This window comes from Phyllostomus discolor, chromosome 2, assembly GCF_004126475.2.
Source record: "Phyllostomus discolor isolate MPI-MPIP mPhyDis1 chromosome 2, mPhyDis1.pri.v3, whole genome shotgun sequence".
NCBI lineage: Eukaryota > Metazoa > Chordata > Mammalia > Chiroptera > Phyllostomidae > Phyllostomus > Phyllostomus discolor.
The window spans coordinates 79320868-79339988 of record NC_040904.2 but is presented as its reverse complement, the minus strand read 5'-3'; the positions used below and the strand labels follow the sequence as shown (position 1 = coordinate 79339988).

General features: G+C 39.8%; 1 protein-coding gene across 2 annotated transcripts in view; it reads right to left on the bottom strand.

Annotated features, from left to right (window-relative positions):
* The window catches only part of CRYBG3 (crystallin beta-gamma domain containing 3), a 119318-nt gene that overhangs the window by 14635 nt on the left and 85562 nt on the right, over positions 1–19121 (bottom strand). For both annotated transcript variants that reach the window (XM_028504362.2, XM_036017973.1), the window contains 2 exons: positions 16833–16942; positions 11108–11234 (listed from right to left, as the gene is read on the bottom strand). In XM_028504362.2, coding sequence (XP_028360163.1) covers positions 11108–11234; positions 16833–16942 — 237 coding nt within the window. The remainder of the gene's footprint in view (positions 1–11107; positions 11235–16832; positions 16943–19121) is intronic.

Here is a 19121-nt window from a genome sequence, read left to right as displayed (position 1 = left end):
TGCCCAATGAACTGGGTCATACCATTCAGGCCAAGATGGAGTAATGTGAACAGAGATGTTCAACAAGCACTGGATCTTTTCATCTGGAGTTCAGAGAAAAACCAAGTACAGAGATGGTAAGACGAGGAACTCTCAGAATGTGAGTCATAGCTCGAGCCAGTTATGGTTGAGAAATGGAAATGGATGGAAGACAGAACTGCGCTGACCTACAAAGACGGGCAGAGCTGACTGAACAAATGGCCTAGAGGAGGAGAGCCAAAGAGAAAACATGGTGGCAAGAGGGGAGTCTGTAGTTATCAAACACGTCTGCGGTGCTGAGGAAAGGGTGACCGGTGAGGCGCTCTGGGTTTGGCAGTCAGGAGGCAGCTGGGAACCTAAAACAAGTGCCTGGCCTGTCGGAGAGGGGGAGTGGCCTCTGGGCTGCAAGGGCCCAGGAGTGAGTGGTGAGAAACCGCAGGTGGAGTGTATCTACTAGAAACAGTTTGAGGAGAAGGAGGGAAATGAGCTAGTGGCCTATGGGCATGCTTGTGAGCAGGAAGGAAGGAAGGAAGGAAGCGGGACAGAAAGAGGCTGAGTAATGCAAGACAGGAGGGCTGCTTCTGGGGAAGGAGTGAGAAGTCTAGTCCATCGTCCCAGAACCTCGGATGGGAGTCAGTCCATGAATGAAAGGACGGAAAAATAAAGCCAAGACATTTTCAGGTTTTAAAAGTAGGTAAGTGTGTGAGTTACTTCCTCTGATTACATTATTTGGCAAAGGTTAACTGCTGATGTGGGGAGGGCCGAGGCACCGCACACAGGGCTTTCTGCACTGAGGGCAATGTTGGTATGTCCACTCTTCCACACGTGGCTGCTAGCCACACTGAGACCAAGGGACTGAGTTTGTTTCATATAATTTTAATTCATTTAAATTTGCATAACCACATGTGGCTTAGGCACCTCTTCTGTTATCTGCAAAATAAAAACTGGAAGCATACCAACAATTTATTAAGTAAGTGTACTTACAGTCCAGAGCAGCAATAGGTTAGCAGTGCAGCCAGGAGCAGACCCTAACTCACCCACTGAAACTGGCAACTGAAACCAAACCGACAGCCACTACCCACAGGTAAGCTCCTGACTTACCTGTTCGACTCTCTCCTACATCTTCACCCTTAAGCTTTTGAAAAAAAATTCCAGCTTACCTCCTCACATTCTTTACTACTTGTTGAGTTACTAATTTGTAAGGAAGAGCGCCAGGCAAGGAGCCTGGACAGGGCTCACAAGCCACTATCAGCGACACTTGCACTAGCAGTTTGCTGTGGTAAGAGCTACAGACATCTACGTTAAAGGCATTTAGTGGCTAACATGATGTTGTAGTTGCTTTGTTTTATTTGATTAGTCCTCAACCAAGGATATATTTATTGCTTTTAGAGAGAGAGGAAAAGGGAGGAGGGGTGGGGATTGAGAGAGAGAGAGGAAAAAAAAAAACATCACTGGTTGCTTCCAGTATGTGACCTGGCTGGGAATCACACTCACAACCTAGGCATGTGCCCCGACAGGGAATTGAACCTGCAATTGTGTACAGGGTGATACTCCAACCAACTGAGCCATCTGACCTGGGCTGATGTAACTGTTCTAAATCCCAGAGAGGTAAAAAATTAAAAGATTATGCAAATGCAATTTAAATGCTAAGCATTATTTTAAGAAAAATAGTACCTGTGTACATTTTCTCTCCTCCTTTGGCAGAATGCCTACGAAGGCATTTTTAAAAAGGCTTTTGTTATGCATCAAATGCTATCAAATTCATTCCCAAATTCAAAGCTGATCTACCAATTCTACATCTAGAAATTTATCTTAAGGAAACAATGAAATGTTTGGTGCGGGGATCACAGAAATGGTTTTGAAAACGACAATGCAGGGAGTTTGAAACAGTGCAGAAAATGACTGAGATCATATAATATTTTTATGAGTTTACATGCAAGCGGGGACCCAAAGAAAACAGGAATTATCTTCTGGAGGGCGGGTCCCTTGTAGTACAGGCTTCCCCGCTACGTGAGTGTCCTAGGAACCTGTCAGTATCAGAGTACTGGCTGGCGTTGTGAGAGGCTGTGTTCAGTGTCAGTCAATTTTTTTCTGAAGACTCTTTCAATGCATTTGCCCATTTCATGATGGGTGATTTCTGAGCGCACCTGCCCACACCTCACTGAGTGTTCAGTAGTTTTTGACTAAAAAGAACATGCCATCCATGCCCCATCCTCCCTATTCACCCAATCTAGCCCCAAGCGACTTTTTTTTGTTTCCCTGGATGAAAAACATAAAGAGAAGCACTTTGCTGATATTTAAGAGGTGAAACAAAAAATGGCAGAAGCACTCAAAGGCATTAAAATCGACAAGTTCACACACTATTTTGAGCTGTGGAAAAAATGTCTCAATAGGTGTTTTTACATAAAATGGGGGGTACTTTGAGGTCATTGAAGTTTAAGTATGTTAAGAATAAATATGCATTTTTTTATAGATAAATTCCATTTTTGGGGGTCCCCCCTCATACGTCACTAAGGCTGCACTATGAGACTGAATATATAAAGGGGCAAAGAACAAAAACCAGTAACATTAACCAAGGAAAAATAATATGACCGACTGACTGATGCAGACAGATATCCGACCCTCCATTACTAGCAACAACAAGAATCACACGGTCTAATCTTTCAAACTTTTCATTTGAGAACATCTATTCTTTCTAAGCTTAAAGTCATTGCCTCCCACCAGAGGTGTGATATATATTTAACTTGATTTTAAACTAAACAGTTTTAATTTAAATGGTCTTAATTTATAGTTATATTAACTTTATAAATATAGTTTATTTATAAATGTCCTATAAAGGTTTGGAAGGTTATGAGGGTCAACATTAAGTGCTAATGTAGGCAAGATGGCAGGGATGGTTAATAGGTAATCATTCAGAATTAGAGTGCTGAAGAAATATTTTAAAATAATATTTTCTGATATATGTTCAGACATAAAAGTCGGAAGAGATATGCACTATTAATAGTTTTCAGAACTGAAGCTCCCATAGTAATCTGAAGCGTCCAAGGACAAAAGACACCGCCAGTGTCTGATCACAACTTGAGCTCTACAAATCTCTCCGCCCTGGTCCCTGCCAATTTAGAAAACAGCCAACCCCTGGGGCCAAAGACTCTTCTCAGGTGTCTGCAGAGACAGGACATTCCTCCTGGGTCAGGGCCATGCCATGCAAGGAGGATACAGTTTCCAGAGGGAGGATGTGGTAAAGCAAGAAAAATACTTGAATACATTTTGTAAATGAACTTGCAATAAGAAAAAAAAGAAAAACCCTCACCAGTTCTTATCCCATAAACTAAACTAATATTTTAAATGACAGCAATAGTAATAATAAACAGCAATAATACAATAACTTACATATATACCACTCACTATGTGCTAGGTGTGAGATATATATATCTCCACCCCTAACCCTTTATGTATATTTCTGAAATCCAACAAGCTCTAACACCCCAATTGTTTTTCCTAATTTATTTGACAACAAAAACAAACCTGAGTAAGTACAAGACTATCTATAATACTTACCTAATTTGTGTAGCTATGAATATATTTTGCTACAGAAATAGGAATGTATTTAGTTGTGGGGCGCTGCCCAGAACCCTCCTCGGAATGTTTGCTTACATGCCATATATGAGCCATATTATATAAATGCAGTTTAGAATGTAAAAAACTGCATCTCCCAAAATACATTCAGATAAAGGTTTGTAGAACTGTATTCACTCAATCCACACAACTTCCCTCTGGCGTGGGTACAGTTATTAGCCCCACTCACAGGTAAAGACTCGAGGCACAAGTTGCACACGGTAGGTGGAAGAGCTGGCATCTGAATCTAGACAGTCTGGCTCCAGAACCCTGCCCTTAATCCCTGCAGGACGGTTCTAACATGTTCTAAGTGATTTTATCATGTGGGCTATTTCTGATTGGCAGGTGTGATACTGTCTGAAGTACTTGACTTCATCTTGCTCAGCTGGGCCATATGTGTGACCCCCTGTATGTACAACCTACCCCACCAGCTTAACAAGTATGTCAGCCACCTGAATTTAAAACTTTGACACCCTGGTAAAATAACCCACTAGAAAGACTAGATTTCTATCAAGACAGGTTAATATAATTGGATGCAAAATTTAAATGTAAGTAACTAGTAACTTTTTTAGATGTTTGTTCATTTCAAAGAGAGGAAGGGAGAGAGAAAAACAATGATATGAGAGAGAAACATCAATGGTCACCTCCTGTGTGTGCCCCGACTGGGGACCGAACCTGCAACCTAGGTCTGTGCCCTGACTAGAAATCAAACCCACAACCTTTTGGTGTTTGGGATGATGCTCCGATCAATGGGGCCACACCAGCCAGGGCACAAAAAACTAATTTTTGATGTTTTAAAAACTACACATACTAGTATACTTTGACACTGTCTAGTTCTTTGAGTTTCAAATCACCACTTGGGGTTTGAAAATGTGCTGATGGTACTTCAGGATTGCGTTAATTGGTTAGAGTCTGTATATAACATGTTACGCTACTTTAAAAATATCTAGCAATCAGCCACTAGGAGCAGCCACAACTGCACAGACTGACAAGATCATTTTGCCCCAATCTTTGCCAAATGAACCACAGCTAAAAAACTAAGAATGAATGCACCGAGTTCAAGGGAAGTATTCATGATGTATACTTCAAATACCCTTCCATTCCAGGGAAATACTAAAGAGTGTGCTGGCAAAAATAATTACTCAGCCTGTCTATAACAAAATCAGACAAACACGTTCAGCCTTATCAAATCTTGATGTCGCACAACACATAGTAATTATTGTCTATGGGCTGTTACAATAGCAAGTGCTTATCATGTGCTAAAGGCTTAACATGCAATAGCTAGCTCATTTAGTCCTCACACTTTATTAGAAGAAAAAGCCGAGGCTCAGAGCTGCCACAGGAAGCCTAGGTCACACAGCTGCCAAGCACAGGTTCGACCGGTGTGGAGCAGAGCCCTCACTGGTGAACTGCAGCCCCCCTCACAGAGCCGCTCTCCTCGGCTGGGAAAGTCAGCTGCATGGCAGCTCTACCTTCCTGACTGGTCTTCTTCCTCCTCCGTCCCTTTAAAAAAGTTATAGTACAGTTCAAAAAGAATACATAATATATAGATGACCATGTACTCAACACTGAATAGTAATGCATTTTAATTTTACTACAGTTGTATCAAATTGTATAAATCAGTGAAACATAACAGGGGCAGCTGAATTGTTAATTTCTCCCTCTCCCTGGAGGTAACCACTATGCTGAGGTTGTGAATCCTTCCAGCTCACGCTTTTATACTTTACTAATAGTTACGCATCCTTTGTTTTTAAAGTTCACAGAAATGTACCTCATGACATACATTCATTCATCTTACTGTAACGCGCATTAGGACCACGTGCAGCTCAGCCCCACCCACTGTGAGGATTGTACCACACTTCCTTGCATGAGTGTGCTTCCTTGCGTGGTTTGCTCCATCTACTGATGCCTCACTAGACATCTCTGTTTTTCCTCCCCCTCCCCCGCCACGACACACCTCCTGCTAGCTGTGAATCCCACTTCTCTGCCATTAAATCATACCTTGGTGGTCTCAGGTTTTTGAATGTATGTGTCTACATTAAGGTAATGCAACCTAGTTATTGTTTCAATTGGCACTGACTTCATCCCTTGTGAGGTCTAACATCCTCTGAGTGTCCTTAGCCATTTTTTCCCCCTTCTATGAAATGTCTATTCATATCCTCTCCCAAGTTTGGAATCAGGTTTTTCTTTTTTTTTTTTCAATTGATTGGAAAGTTCTTTTTCTCTTCTGTGCACCAAACCTCTGCAGATTATAAGGGCTGCAAATATACTCCTAGTCTGGGGCTTGCTGCAGTAGGCTGAAGAAATAGTGTTCCCTCACCTCCACCCCACGCCCCCAAAATGTCCACAGCCTAATTCCTAAAACCTGTGAATATGTTACCCAATGTGGTCATCGGGAGGACTTTGAAGATGTGATTAAGAGTTAAGAATCCTGAGGTGAGGGAATTAGTCTGAGTTATCCAGATAGGCCTAATACAATCATGAGGGTCCATACCAGAGGGAGGCAGAAACTCAGAGACAGCAGACCAGAAGTCAGAGTGATGCACTTTGAAGCTGGAAGAGGGCCGTGAGCCAAGGCGTGCTGGGGCCCTCTGGAAACCAGAGATGGCCAGGAAGCACAGTGTCCTCTAGCACCTTCCACAAGTCCTGCCAATACCTTAATTTTACCCCAGTAAGAGCCTTTATGGACTTCTGACCTCCAGAACTGCAAGACAGTTGCTGTTGTTAAACTGCTAAGTCTGTGCTAATTTGTTACAGCAGCAATAGGAAACTAATACACTTGCCTTTTACTGATGTGTGCTTTGTGATTAAATACATTCTACCACAATGTCACTGAGGTATGGTCCTATGTTTTCCTCTAAGTTTTAGTTTGTTTTTCACATTTAGGTTGCCATTAATCCATCTAGAACTCATTTTTGTGTTGGGAGTACAGCAAGTTTCCATGTAAAGGGCCAATTGTCTTAACACCATTTATTTAATAGTTCCTAACAGCCCCACTGCAATGCTACTTCTGTTGCTTCCCACACTCCATTATTTATGTAGGTCGGTTTCTTCCGTGCTGCCCTATCCCACTGCTCCGTTCGTCTCTCCAGGCACCAGTATCCGGTGTCTTAGTTACTGTGCCGTATGATGAAACATGTAAGTGGTTTTGCCTGTTGTTCTTAGTATCTTGGCTATTTTGGACCCTTATTTTTTCAAATTAATTTTAGGATAAGCTTGTCATATTTTACTACCCTCTAAAAAGATGAAAGTTTCTGTAAGCATTTTGACTGAAATTATTAATTTGGGGGAAGATCACAACTTTACAATACTGAATCTGCTCATCTAGAAAAATTTACCTCTCAATCCTTCATATCCTTCGACAAAGCTTTTATAATTTCCCCCATACAGAACTTACTTGCCTTAAATTTATTCCTAAGTACCCTATGGTTTAGTTGCTATTTATGTTGTATTCTACAACTTCAAAAAAATTCATTTTACCCTTGGCTGGTGTAGCTCAGTGGATTGAGTGCACCTGCAAACCAAAGGGTCACCGGTTCGATTCCAGTCAGGGTACGTCTGGGTTGCAGGCCAGGCCCCTAGTGGGGGCACGTGAGTGGCAACCACACATTGATGTCTCTCTCCCTTTCTTTCTCCTTCCCTTCCCCTCTCTCTAAAAATAAATAAAATATTTTTTAACAATTCATGTTAACCCTAATAAGTTATCTGTAGTAGATACTCTTGACAATTTTGTTTCTTCCTTTCTACTTTTTTTTGTAGTGTTAATCTTATTACAGTGGCGAGGACTCCAGAATAATGTTGAACAGAAGTGGTGATAGTACAGCTCTTTGTCCTCCGTACGAATTTAAAAGGTGATGCTTCAAATGTCTCATCAGGAAGTAGGTGTGCACTATAGATTTCTGTTGGCCTTCACTTTCAAAATGTACGGAATAGTTAGTACTATTAAGTATATGTGGATTCAGCCAAAGATTTCATGGTAACCAAGCTCCTCTATACTTTATAAACCCATCACTTCTTTTCATTCTGTGGCTGGATTTATAGTCTTCTTCTATTTGTAGATGTGCACCTTGCTCAGTACTCTTGCACAGAGTGAACGGCCAATCCTTATTCTACTTCTTAAGATCATTTATGTCATCACTGTCATAATTTCATTTGAAGTTTTTCTATAGCCTCTTGCTATGATGTTTCTTTTGCTCTGCCTACTTACAGCTGCCAGGATTGGATCATTACTTCAAAGGAGGCCGATTTCCATGCCAAGACACCATGGAGACACTGTGGAAGCAATGCGTGGACTGCTGCTCCCATGGAAACACTGTAAAGCAGGTTAGCTCAAACGCTATGAGGCCAATGCTAAAATATTTCATTTAGGTCTTCCACCTGCCTCCGGCTCCTAACCCACTGTTTTGGGGGGCTGTTATTACAGCATAACCTTACTGAAAGCTCACACACCATCTTATTCCCACAGAGCACGTGAGCCTAAGGCTGGGTACATTCTTTTTCATTTCCAATTAGAAATGTTCTCAAAATACTTATTTGCAACACAGCAGGAGCCTGTCAAAAATTGGAAAATACTTGTTCTAACAGTTCATTTACATATGAGTTCACTGAGTCCAAACACTTGATTTGCCCAAGGTCACATCAATGAGAAGAAAATTATAAGCTCTGTTCTCAGCGTTTTCCACTGCAAAATGACTGCAATTTACGCACCCATGGACTTCTGGAATGTAACTTATGTCTGCACAAATACAAATCCGCCTGGAACAAAGTGTCACTGTGACACATTCTGATCCTGTATGGAGGTAAAATCTTAAGACTCGTCACTATTACACCATTATGATACTTTAGCATTAAGTCACAGCGTGTCTGGGAATGCCAACTGTACGTAGGCAACACCCTCAGGGCTCTCCAGTTTCAGCTTCAAAGTCAACTCAATTGGATGGAATTACTTCGTAGAATGAATCCAGAATCACACTGGACTGTGGCACAGGGAGTGGTATTAACAAATGCCTAGAAAAAGGTGTATCAGTCCCTGAGTGAGGACACACAGGAGGAGAGCGGATGTGGAGGGACTCAGAGAAGTGGGTTAGGCAGAGTGTGTTGAGCATATTCCAGGGAAAGAAGGCAAAGAATCTGGAGAAAGTGAGCCACTGGACCCTGGAGAGTGGGGGAAGTCTTTTTTTTGTGGAGAAGGTTAACCCAGGTAAGCTAATCTCAAGACATCTACCTCATTTTACCCAAATCTATGCTCAACGAATAACCTTCCAATGACTAATCAGTTCCCCATGTTCTTCCAGCGAGACAGAAAAATGCCCAGGACAGAATTCTCAAGCATTCTAGTCACTAGAATCCACCCAGTACAATTACCAAGTTGACTTCTGGTTTACATACTAGTCTCCTAGGTCTGAGAGACTCGGGGCTTCAGGGCCACCCAGGTGAGGCACGGCTGGCTTCATCCAGGAAAGGCTTCCTGCTGGGGCCTCTTCATCGGCGATCTGTGGGTTTTTGCCGGGACCCCCAGACTCACTGTATATTCCTTCCATTTCAGCACCAGACCTACTGCCTAAACAGGTCTTCAAGACTTTTCAAAGATTTAAAACCTCACCATGCAAAGGCCTTAAAAAAATGAAATGTACTGTCCTTACATAAACTGGATACACCCTTTAAATCTGTTCTTGGAGTGAAAAGCCTATAGCTCTCACATCCTCCCCAGAGAGCACTTTCACCTGGGCCAAAACAGCGCTGTGCAGCTGCACATCTTACCTACACAGACACTTCTCTGTTTTCACTACTAATGTAAATCATCCATTTCTGACTTCAAGGATGTGAAAGAATTGTAACTCTTCAAAGAAAAATAATAACACTTACTGATATTGACTGTTTCTAAAATGCCCTCCTTAGAAATTTGGTTGGTTTAGCTCACTGAATTTATAGTCCTATAAAATCCTTTCAAGATAGTATCTTCATGTTAGACTCTTATTTTGCTTTTAGAATTAGCTGTATTTTTCAGACTACAACACACACTTCCCCCCCCCAAATTTGGGGGGAATAATGGTTGCTAATGCTGCCATTGAGTTCTGTTTACATTTACATTGGTGAAATATTATGTTATTTACATTGTTAAAATATTTTACCACATTTTTTGCTTCAAAAAAACTTTTTTTCCTATCTTCCTCTTCTGAAACCTAGGTGTGTCTTATGGTCCGAAAAACATGGTAACACCAAATAAGCATCTATGCGCTGGTTAGACCACTAAACATTCATAAGAAAATTCCTTTCCAAGTAATTGTGGACTCCTTTGCAATGCCTTTTTAGTCTTATCAATCATTGGAAAGAGTCGCCAGACCTTATGCTTTTTCTACCAGCTTTACCCCCACAGACAGGAAGTATGAGTAGTCACTTAAGTCTTTCCAAGTTGGTGTCTAAGGGGCCACTAAGAGAGACCAAGGATTCTATTTCTATTCTTGTTTTGCAGCCAAGACTCTATCCTTAGTCTGTACTAGGAATACTCTACCAGAAATGCCTTGTGAAATAAGACCACTTTGCTTGGTTTGGGATCAAAGATCCTGAGTATGGATATCACCCCTGAAGTTAGCTCAGGCCGAAAGGACTGAGAGATTCCTACCACTCTGGCTTTCAGTCATCTCGTTGTAAGTCTCTGCTTTGATCAAATGCTCCTAGGGAATCCCCATAACTAGGCATTTTGAAAATATCCTCGACTCTCACTATTTCCTTTGCACAAACCCTACTAACTAGGAGCCCAAAGCTGCTGTCCCAGAGTAGTGACCCTGTTTTCTTCATGTATAAAGTTTTGAGTAAATGTGATAAAGGAGAAACCACTTTATAAATGTGGGCCTCCAAGGTGGCCTATGTAATTCTGCACACATTAGGCAGGAAAGCCCAAGTTCCCCCCAAACAAAGTTTGAAATTGAGTCCAGTAATGGGCCATGTCCTAAAGTAACCCTGTAAATCTGAGCAGCAGAAAAATTATGTGATTTGTCTAATAATAAAATGATCAATTATTTTTACTAAGTAGCTCTAACAATTATAACCATGATACTAATAGCTAATACTTATCAAATGCTCACCATGCATGGGTATTTTACAAGGATCTCCTGATTTAATATCCCAGTGGCCTAATAAATTTATTATCTTTTATAGATGAGGATGCTAAATAAATTTGTCAGTGTCACTCAAACTGGTTGAAGCATCAACCTGGGATTTAAACCCAGGCCTGTATTACTCTAGTTCCTGAGTTTAGCATTCCTACTTAAAAAAAAAAAAAGAGGAAAATATCAATGTTACAGGTTACATTTTAGTTCAATTTCATGGGTGAATCTCAAGTTTATAATCCACAATTAAGCTATTCAAAATTTTATATTTGCCCATGTATCATTGCTTCCAACGTCACATTCTCATTTACGTAATTAAACTGGACAAGAAAGTCTTATAATTATCCATTCAGCCAAGTACTTACATAGTCAATGGGCTTGAGGGATTTGATTGTAGATGTCGGGCAGCCACAAGAAGTAAGGTCAGCATACAGGCCTTCTTCTAACACACACTGGTTATCAGAAATGTCCTCTTGGTAATACAGGAGCCAGCTAAAAAGATAAGCCGGGAGACAGTCAGCCTGCCTCAGCTGGCAGTGTTGGCTCCTCGTGATTCTGTGGGAACTGGGGGAGGAGCACGGCATAAAAGTCACGGTGCTGATGAGCAGCAAATACTGTTGCTCTAAAAAACACAGGTATCACTATCATTTATTGTGTGCTCACCACGTGCCAGACAGAGGCTGAGTACTTTACATATATTATTTCACTGTGTCCTCAAAAATTCCATGAGATAAAACCATATTTTTACAGGCAACACAATGAAAGCTTGGAGAGGTTAGGTGATTTGCCCAAGGTCACCCCAGCTATTACGTGATAGAACTGAAATTTGAAAGAAGACATCTGTTTTAAGCTAAAGACATTAACTGCATTTAGTGCCTTCAAGGACAAAACTCTGGGATCAAATTATAGTGATTATTAAGGTCTGGAACACATTTGAAGTCTTTTGGGGGAAAAATAAAAATTTGTGTCCTTATTTAACAATCAGCTTGCCTTCAATCTGGGTGCATTAGAAGCTGGTCTTCTAAAATTGCACAATAGTTTATAAAATCTGTCCCTGCACATTTGAGAGCTAACTAAGATTATAGAAAAGAAATAAACCCTTTGGAATCTTTGATACTGAATTATTTTCAATCATCAAAGCAATCATCAAAGCTTGGTTAAGACACAACCTTTTGAAAAGGAGGAGCCCAAGGGATAAATGAATTGGCTGTTACTACTTCAGTTTTGGTGTGTTTAAGATCTAGCCCTGTATTTTAAGATGACCAGCACTGTACTCTGGCAAGACCAGGTTACTTTCGGAAAACCACAGAAATGCTCTGTGACACTATAACTCACTGTCATATCTTCTGTGTAACAAGCATTTATAGCCAACATTTATCAAAGGGTTTCAGTGTGTCAGGCATGGAGTTTAGCCCTCCATGTGCATTATTTATTTATACCTTGTAAGAACAAAGACAGCCCAGAGCAAGTAGAAGGAAGGAAATAAGCAAGATCAGAACAGAATTAAACAACATAGAGATTAAAAGCACAATTCTAAGGATCAATAAATCCAGGCCATAGTTCTTGGAAAAGATAAACAAAGTCGACAAGCCTTTAAGCAGACTCATCAAGAAAAAAAGGGGGAGGACCCAAAAAAACACAATCAGAAATGAAAGAGGAGAGATTATAACTGATACCACCGAAATACAAAGGATTGTAAGAAATTACTATGAAGAACTGTATGCCAAGAAATTTGAAAACCTAGGTGAAATGGACAAATTTCTAGAAAAATATAATCTTCCAAAACTCAATGAAGAAGAAGCAGAAAGCCTGAACAGACCAATAATAGCTGACAAAATTGAAGTAGTAAACAAAAAACTCCCAACACACAAAACTCCTGGACCGGACAGTTTCACAGGAGAATGCTTCTGCAAAGTATTTCAGGAAGAGCTAACCCCTGTCCTTCACAGACTATTACAAAAAAATCCAAGAAGATGGAAGACTCCTAAACTCTTTTTACGAAGCCAGCATCATCCTAATCCCAAAATCAGATAAAGACACAACAAAGGAAGAAAACTTCAGGCCAATATCACTGATGCACATAGACAACAAAATCCTCAACAAAATACTGGCAAACTGCATCCGGCAATACATTAAAAAGATACACCATGATCAGGTGGACTTCATCCCAGGGATGCAAGGATGGTACAATATTCACAAATCAATAAATGTAATACATCACATAAACAAAAGAAAAGACAAAAATCACATGATCACATTAACAGATGCAGAAAAAGCATTTGATAAGGTACAGCACCCATTTATGATTAAAACCTTCAGCAAAGTGGGAAAAGAGGGAGCATTCCCCAACATAATATAGGCCATATATGAGAGACCTACAGCCAACATCATACTCAATGGGCAAAAACGAAAAACCTTCTCACTAAGATCAGGAACAAGACAATGTTGTCCACTTTCACCAATTCCATTCGACATAGTATTGGAAGTTCTAGCCACAGTGATCAGACAACAAAAGGAAATAAAAGAAATCCAAATCAGAAAAGAGGAAACAAAATGTCATTTTTTTGCAGATGACATGATAGTGTACATAGAAAATCCTACAGACTCCACCAAAAAACTACTCGAGCTAATAAATGAATTTGGTAAAACAGTGGGATACAAAGTCAATATCCAGACATCAAAGGCATTTTTGTACACCAACAATGGAATATCAGAAACAGAAATCAGGAAAAAAGTTCCATTTGATATAGAAACAAGAAAAATAAAATACCTAGGAATAAACCTAACCAAGGAGGTAAAATACCCGTACTCAGAAAACTATACAACACCGAAGAAAGAAATTAAGGAAGACACAAACAAATGGAAGCATACACTGTGTTTATGAATTAGAAGTATTAACACCATCAAAATATCTATATTACCCAAAACAATGTATAGATTCAATGCAATGCTTATTAAATTACCAATGGCATATTTTACAGACATAAAACAAACACTTAAAAAATTTATATGGAACCATAAATGATCCTGAATAGCTGCAGCAATTTTGAGAAAGAGAAACAAAATATGAGGGATCACAATACTGATATCAATGGTATTACAAGGCCACTGTAATCAAAACAGCCTGAAACTGGCATAAGAACAGGCACATGGACCAATGGAACAGAACAGAGAGCTGAGAGATAAACCCAAGTCTCTATGGTCAATTAATATTTGACAAAGGGGGAAGAAGCATAAAATGGAGTAAAAATGGCCTCTTCAACAAATGATGTTGGAAGAGGTAGATAGCTATATGCAAAAAAATGAAACTTGATCACCAACTTACACCATACACAAAAATAAATTCAAGGTGGATAACAGACTTAAATATAAGTCGTGAAACCATAAAAGTCCTATAGGAGAACACAGGCAGGAAAATCTCACATATTCTACACAGCAATATTTTCACTGATATGTCCCCTAGAGCAAGGATAAACAAATGGGATCTCATCAAAATAAAAAGCTTCTGCATGGCTAAAGAAAACAGCATTAAAATGAAAAGACGACCAACTGTATGGGAAAACATATTTGCCAATGATACCTCAGACAAGGGTTTAATCTCCAAAATATATAGAGAATGCACATGACTCTACTCTAGGAAGAGAAACAACCCAATTAAAAAATGGGCAAAGAACTTGAACAGACACTTCAAGGAGGACATACAGAGGGCCCAGAGACATATGAAAAGATGCTCAGCATCACTACCTATCAGAGAGATGCAAATTAAAACCTCAAATGAGATACCACCTCACACCAGTCAGAATGGCCATCATAAACAAAGCAACAAACAACAAGTGTTGAAGAGGTTGTGCAGAAAAGGAAACCCTAGTGTGCTCTTGGTGGGAATGCAGACTGGTGCAGCCACTATGGAAAACAATATGGAATTTCCTCAGAAAACTAAAAATGGAACTGCCTTTTGACCCAGCAATTCCACTGCTAGGATTATATCCTAAGAACCCCGAAACACCAATCAATCCAAAAGAACCTATGCACCCCAATGTTCATAGCAGCACAATTTATAACAGCCAAGTGCTGGAAGAAACCTAAGTGCCCATCAGTAAATGAATGGATCAAAAACTATGGTACATTTACAAAATGGACTACTATCCAGCAGAAAGAAAGAAGGAGCTCCTACACTTTGCAACAGCATGGTTGAAACTGGACAGCATTATGCTAAATGAAATAAGCCAGGTAGTGAAAGAAGACAAATACCATATGATCTCACCTTTAACTTGAACCTAATCAACAAACAAGCAAGCAAGCAAAATATAACCAGAGACACTGAAATTAAGAACATACAGACAGTGACCAGAGGGAGAGGGGAAGGTTTGAAGGGTTTTCAGGAACTACTATAAAGGACACATGGACAAACCAAGAGTGGGTGGAATCAGGGGAGGGAGGTGGGGATGGCTGGCGTGGGGGGTACAGGTGCAGGGGAAAGGCAGAAAACTACTTGAACAACAATAAAATTTAGAAGTATTTAAAAAAGAATCCTTTGAGGTAGGCACTATTATTATCCCACCTTTACAGATAAGGAGACTGAGGTTCAGGGGGATAATTTGTATGTTTAAGGTCACACAGCTGGAAAGTGATGGAATTGGGCTCAAATCCAGATCTGTCAATCATTCCAGATCCTGAGGCAATCGCCATGGTTCTTGTATTCTTTTAATTAACTGGTTTTGGCGTGTTTAAATGGTTTAAAGAAATTAAAAGAAGTGTATTTCATGACATGTGGATATTATATAGAATTCAAGTCTTAATGTCCAGAAACAGAGCTGTGCTGGAACACAGCCACACCCATCCATTTACGCGTTGTCAGCGGCACTGCTGTGCTACAGTGGCCACGTGGAGTGGCTGGGGCAGAGCCTGCAGGGCACACAAGGCTGAAAACATTTACTGCCTGGCCAGTTACAGAGAAAGTGTGCCGACCGCTGGCATAGAGGGTAGCATGGGAAATGCACAGCTGAGTAAATGTTGGTAGAGGAGAGGATGGGGGAGCTCACTCTAAGAATAGACTGAAAAATGGATGGGGAAATGAGACAAGTTGATGGCAAATCCTGGAAGAGTTTGAGCATCTGATGGATATTAGAGAATGACTATGGGATTTAAAGCAGAGTAATAAAAATATTAAACTGAATTTTGGGGTAAATAAATGGGCAATGATTGGTTTGTGGTAACCCGTGGAAGTAATACAATACTGGAACAGGGTTAATTAGGAGACTGAAGTTCCTCAAATGGAAAATAAGAAATCCTAGTCTCTACTGGTTCAGGAGAAAAAGGAGAATTGATGAATCCAAGGCATCTTGAAGAACGAAAAAAAAAAAGACTTCGATGAATTACTAGGTAGATATTTGATACATAGACATGCCACTGAACTATACACTTAAAATAGTTAATATGGTAAATTTTATGTTATGTATATTTTACCACAATAAAAAAATCAATACACAGAGACTATATACATACGTATACATATATGTAAATATGTATTAGCCTTGAGAATTATACACAGTTTCATACACATGTAAGAAAGATCCAGTATGTTGCTGCAGTCAGAAAAATATAGGATTCAATAAAAATGAGCAAAGCCATCGTGGGTCTCACATTTGGTGCTTGATCTTGGGGAAACCCTAACTCTGAACCAGGGATCTTCATCTGCGAAATGGGGATGATAAAGACTTTAAACAAACAAGATTTTTTAAAATTTAGGACTGTCTTATCTGAACAAAAACACTAATTTTTATAGCATCCTATTATACTATACAATAAACATACAATATAAACATTCAAAAACATTTACAAAATAACGTAACAGTAAGAAAAAATCACCCAAATGCTCCAAAGTTGGCTAATCGGCATTCTATTTCTATTACACAATGGTTCCCGATATGAGTTGGGCAAAGTTAATGTAGGCGAATTAGCAGTTAATCAATGAATAAAGAGCTTTTTTATTTCACTATGCATGCAAAAAATAACACCAGTCAAATCTCTGTAAATTTGCAAAGACACTTAGTTGTTAAATAGTAGAAAACACTCAATAAGCACACTCACCAACCCCGAAGAACTTTGAAAGAGCATGGCGTGAATGAAGTCAAATCAGAAATTTCTTTTGTAAAATCTACACATTCACCTTGGAACCCCGGTTTATTGAATGCTTTGAGCTAAAAAACAAACAAATACACACACAAAATCCACAATTATAGAGAAAACAACTTTGATATCACAAAGCAAAATAAAACCTTTAGTTTCATGTCCTTATAAAAATTTCAGTGAAATATTAGACTCAAGTTTTGTCTATCATCAATTAACCCATATTAAGATACCATTTTCCTTAAACTCACCTTTTTCACTTACATGTTTTCAGGAGTGTCATTATTCATTTACCATTTTCATACATCTCTTGCACAAAATACTGGCCACAGAAGCCCCCAAACAATTCTACCTATAAGAGTAAATCAGAATCCCTGCTCCGCTAAAATGTGGTCCTTGTCCATTGCATCAACAATTATCATCCCCTGTGATGAGACTACAGGTATAAAATAATAAGCAATTTAGAGCTATACACAAGGAGGTTTGGATTAGTATGAGGGGTGGTTGGTACATCTGTTCTCTCTCCCATTCTTCCTGATCCACAGTTAATAAAAGCGAGGAGAGAATGCAAGCACACGCCCATTAAGTGAGCAGGAGCAGCTGGTGAAGATGGTAATGATGGGATTAGTGGAAGATTTACGATGAAGGAAGAAAGGCCTGTGTCTTGTACCTCAGCTTATAGGATTTGGTCTGCTGATAGGAATACCGTAAATGTACTGCTTGCAGTTATATACAACTACATTGTTACTTTTGTTCTGTCAAGAAAAATCCATGAAATCTCAGGTATAATTCCCTTTAGGCCAGAGATATAATACTGGAATTCTAGTTACCAAAAATAGGTGGGAAAAAAATCAATGAGCCCTATAAATACTTCATAATACATCAGAGCCTTGAAATAACATGAACCTCAGGTCTGCCAGGCACTCATGGGCCCGCACGGTAGCTAAGAATGCACCTAGCGAACCGTCTGCAGCATTGCCCTCTCTCCTGCTCACACTGTCATGGAGAATGAGGCTTCTTTGAGCAGGGGATGTTCGCCTCCTTCACCTTCCTCAGGGTTGCCTTCGAGGTCAGTGATCTGAGTTATGAGGAATTCTTTCTTGACTACAGCTTTCTACTTTGATGTTGCTTAGCCCGACATCAAAGATCAGCCAAAACCAGGGAGGTGAGAGAACAAATTCGCCCCAACCATCCATGGCCTGCACATGACTTCCTACTGTGAAACCAGGCTGTATTTGGTTTTTTGTATTTAAAACTTTTATTTTTTATTGTATTTTTCCATAATCTTTTAGCCTCCTTATACACTCCTCCTTGCTGCAATCACCACACTGTTGTCCACGTCTATAAGTCCTTTTCCTTTTTGCTCAATTCCTCCACCTCCTAACACCTGCATGGCCCCTTGGAGCTGTCAGCCTGCTCTGTTTTGCTTGTTAGTTCAGTTTGTTCAATGGATTCCACATATGAGTGCAATCATGTGGTATTTGTCTTTATTCCAATTCTGGTTTCCATCCTCCCAGCAGCTGAGCAACAAGTCCTCCATGTAAGGAGAATCTGGAAAGTACCTCACACACTCCTTCACATCATGGTTAACAAAAATCAAGCTGCTTGGAAGCATCGATTTTTTTTTTTTTAATCCAAGTCTGGAACTACACTGTATTTGGAGCAATTAAAACACCAAGCGACTCCCTAATGTAAGGAGGTGTGAACCAGCAAGTTTCTACCAGGGTCCTTTTGGTGCATACAGCGGACAGCAACAGAAAGGACATCCCAAACAAGACAGACTTCTGGAACAATTTGCTGTGTCAGAACAATTCTGCATGTCCAGGGAAGCTGCCCCAAAATTCCTTCTTAAGAGCATGTATTTCAGTTAGTAGTTTTTTTCAGGCTATTCTTTTAAACTTAAAGGCTTATAAAGCATGTGTCTAAAAGTAAATCGCATTTTACTTCCAAAAATATAATGTTTCCTACATGCAGATATTATCTTATTTCACAATAAGAACCAGAAAAGCCACATGAGAATGGAGATCATGATCGCTTGATTCACTACTTGTATTCCCAGTTTATTTTCATATTGTTGCAGATTTATACTTCAATATTTCAACATGAAATGTCAAATCCTGGACAACTGGCAGCATGAGTTAGACATGCTTCAGTTGATATGTATAGTAGCCACCTCTACTTTTAGTCTCAGTTTTCATACCCAGAAGCATTAATTAAAATTCACACACACATACACACAATCTGCCATAA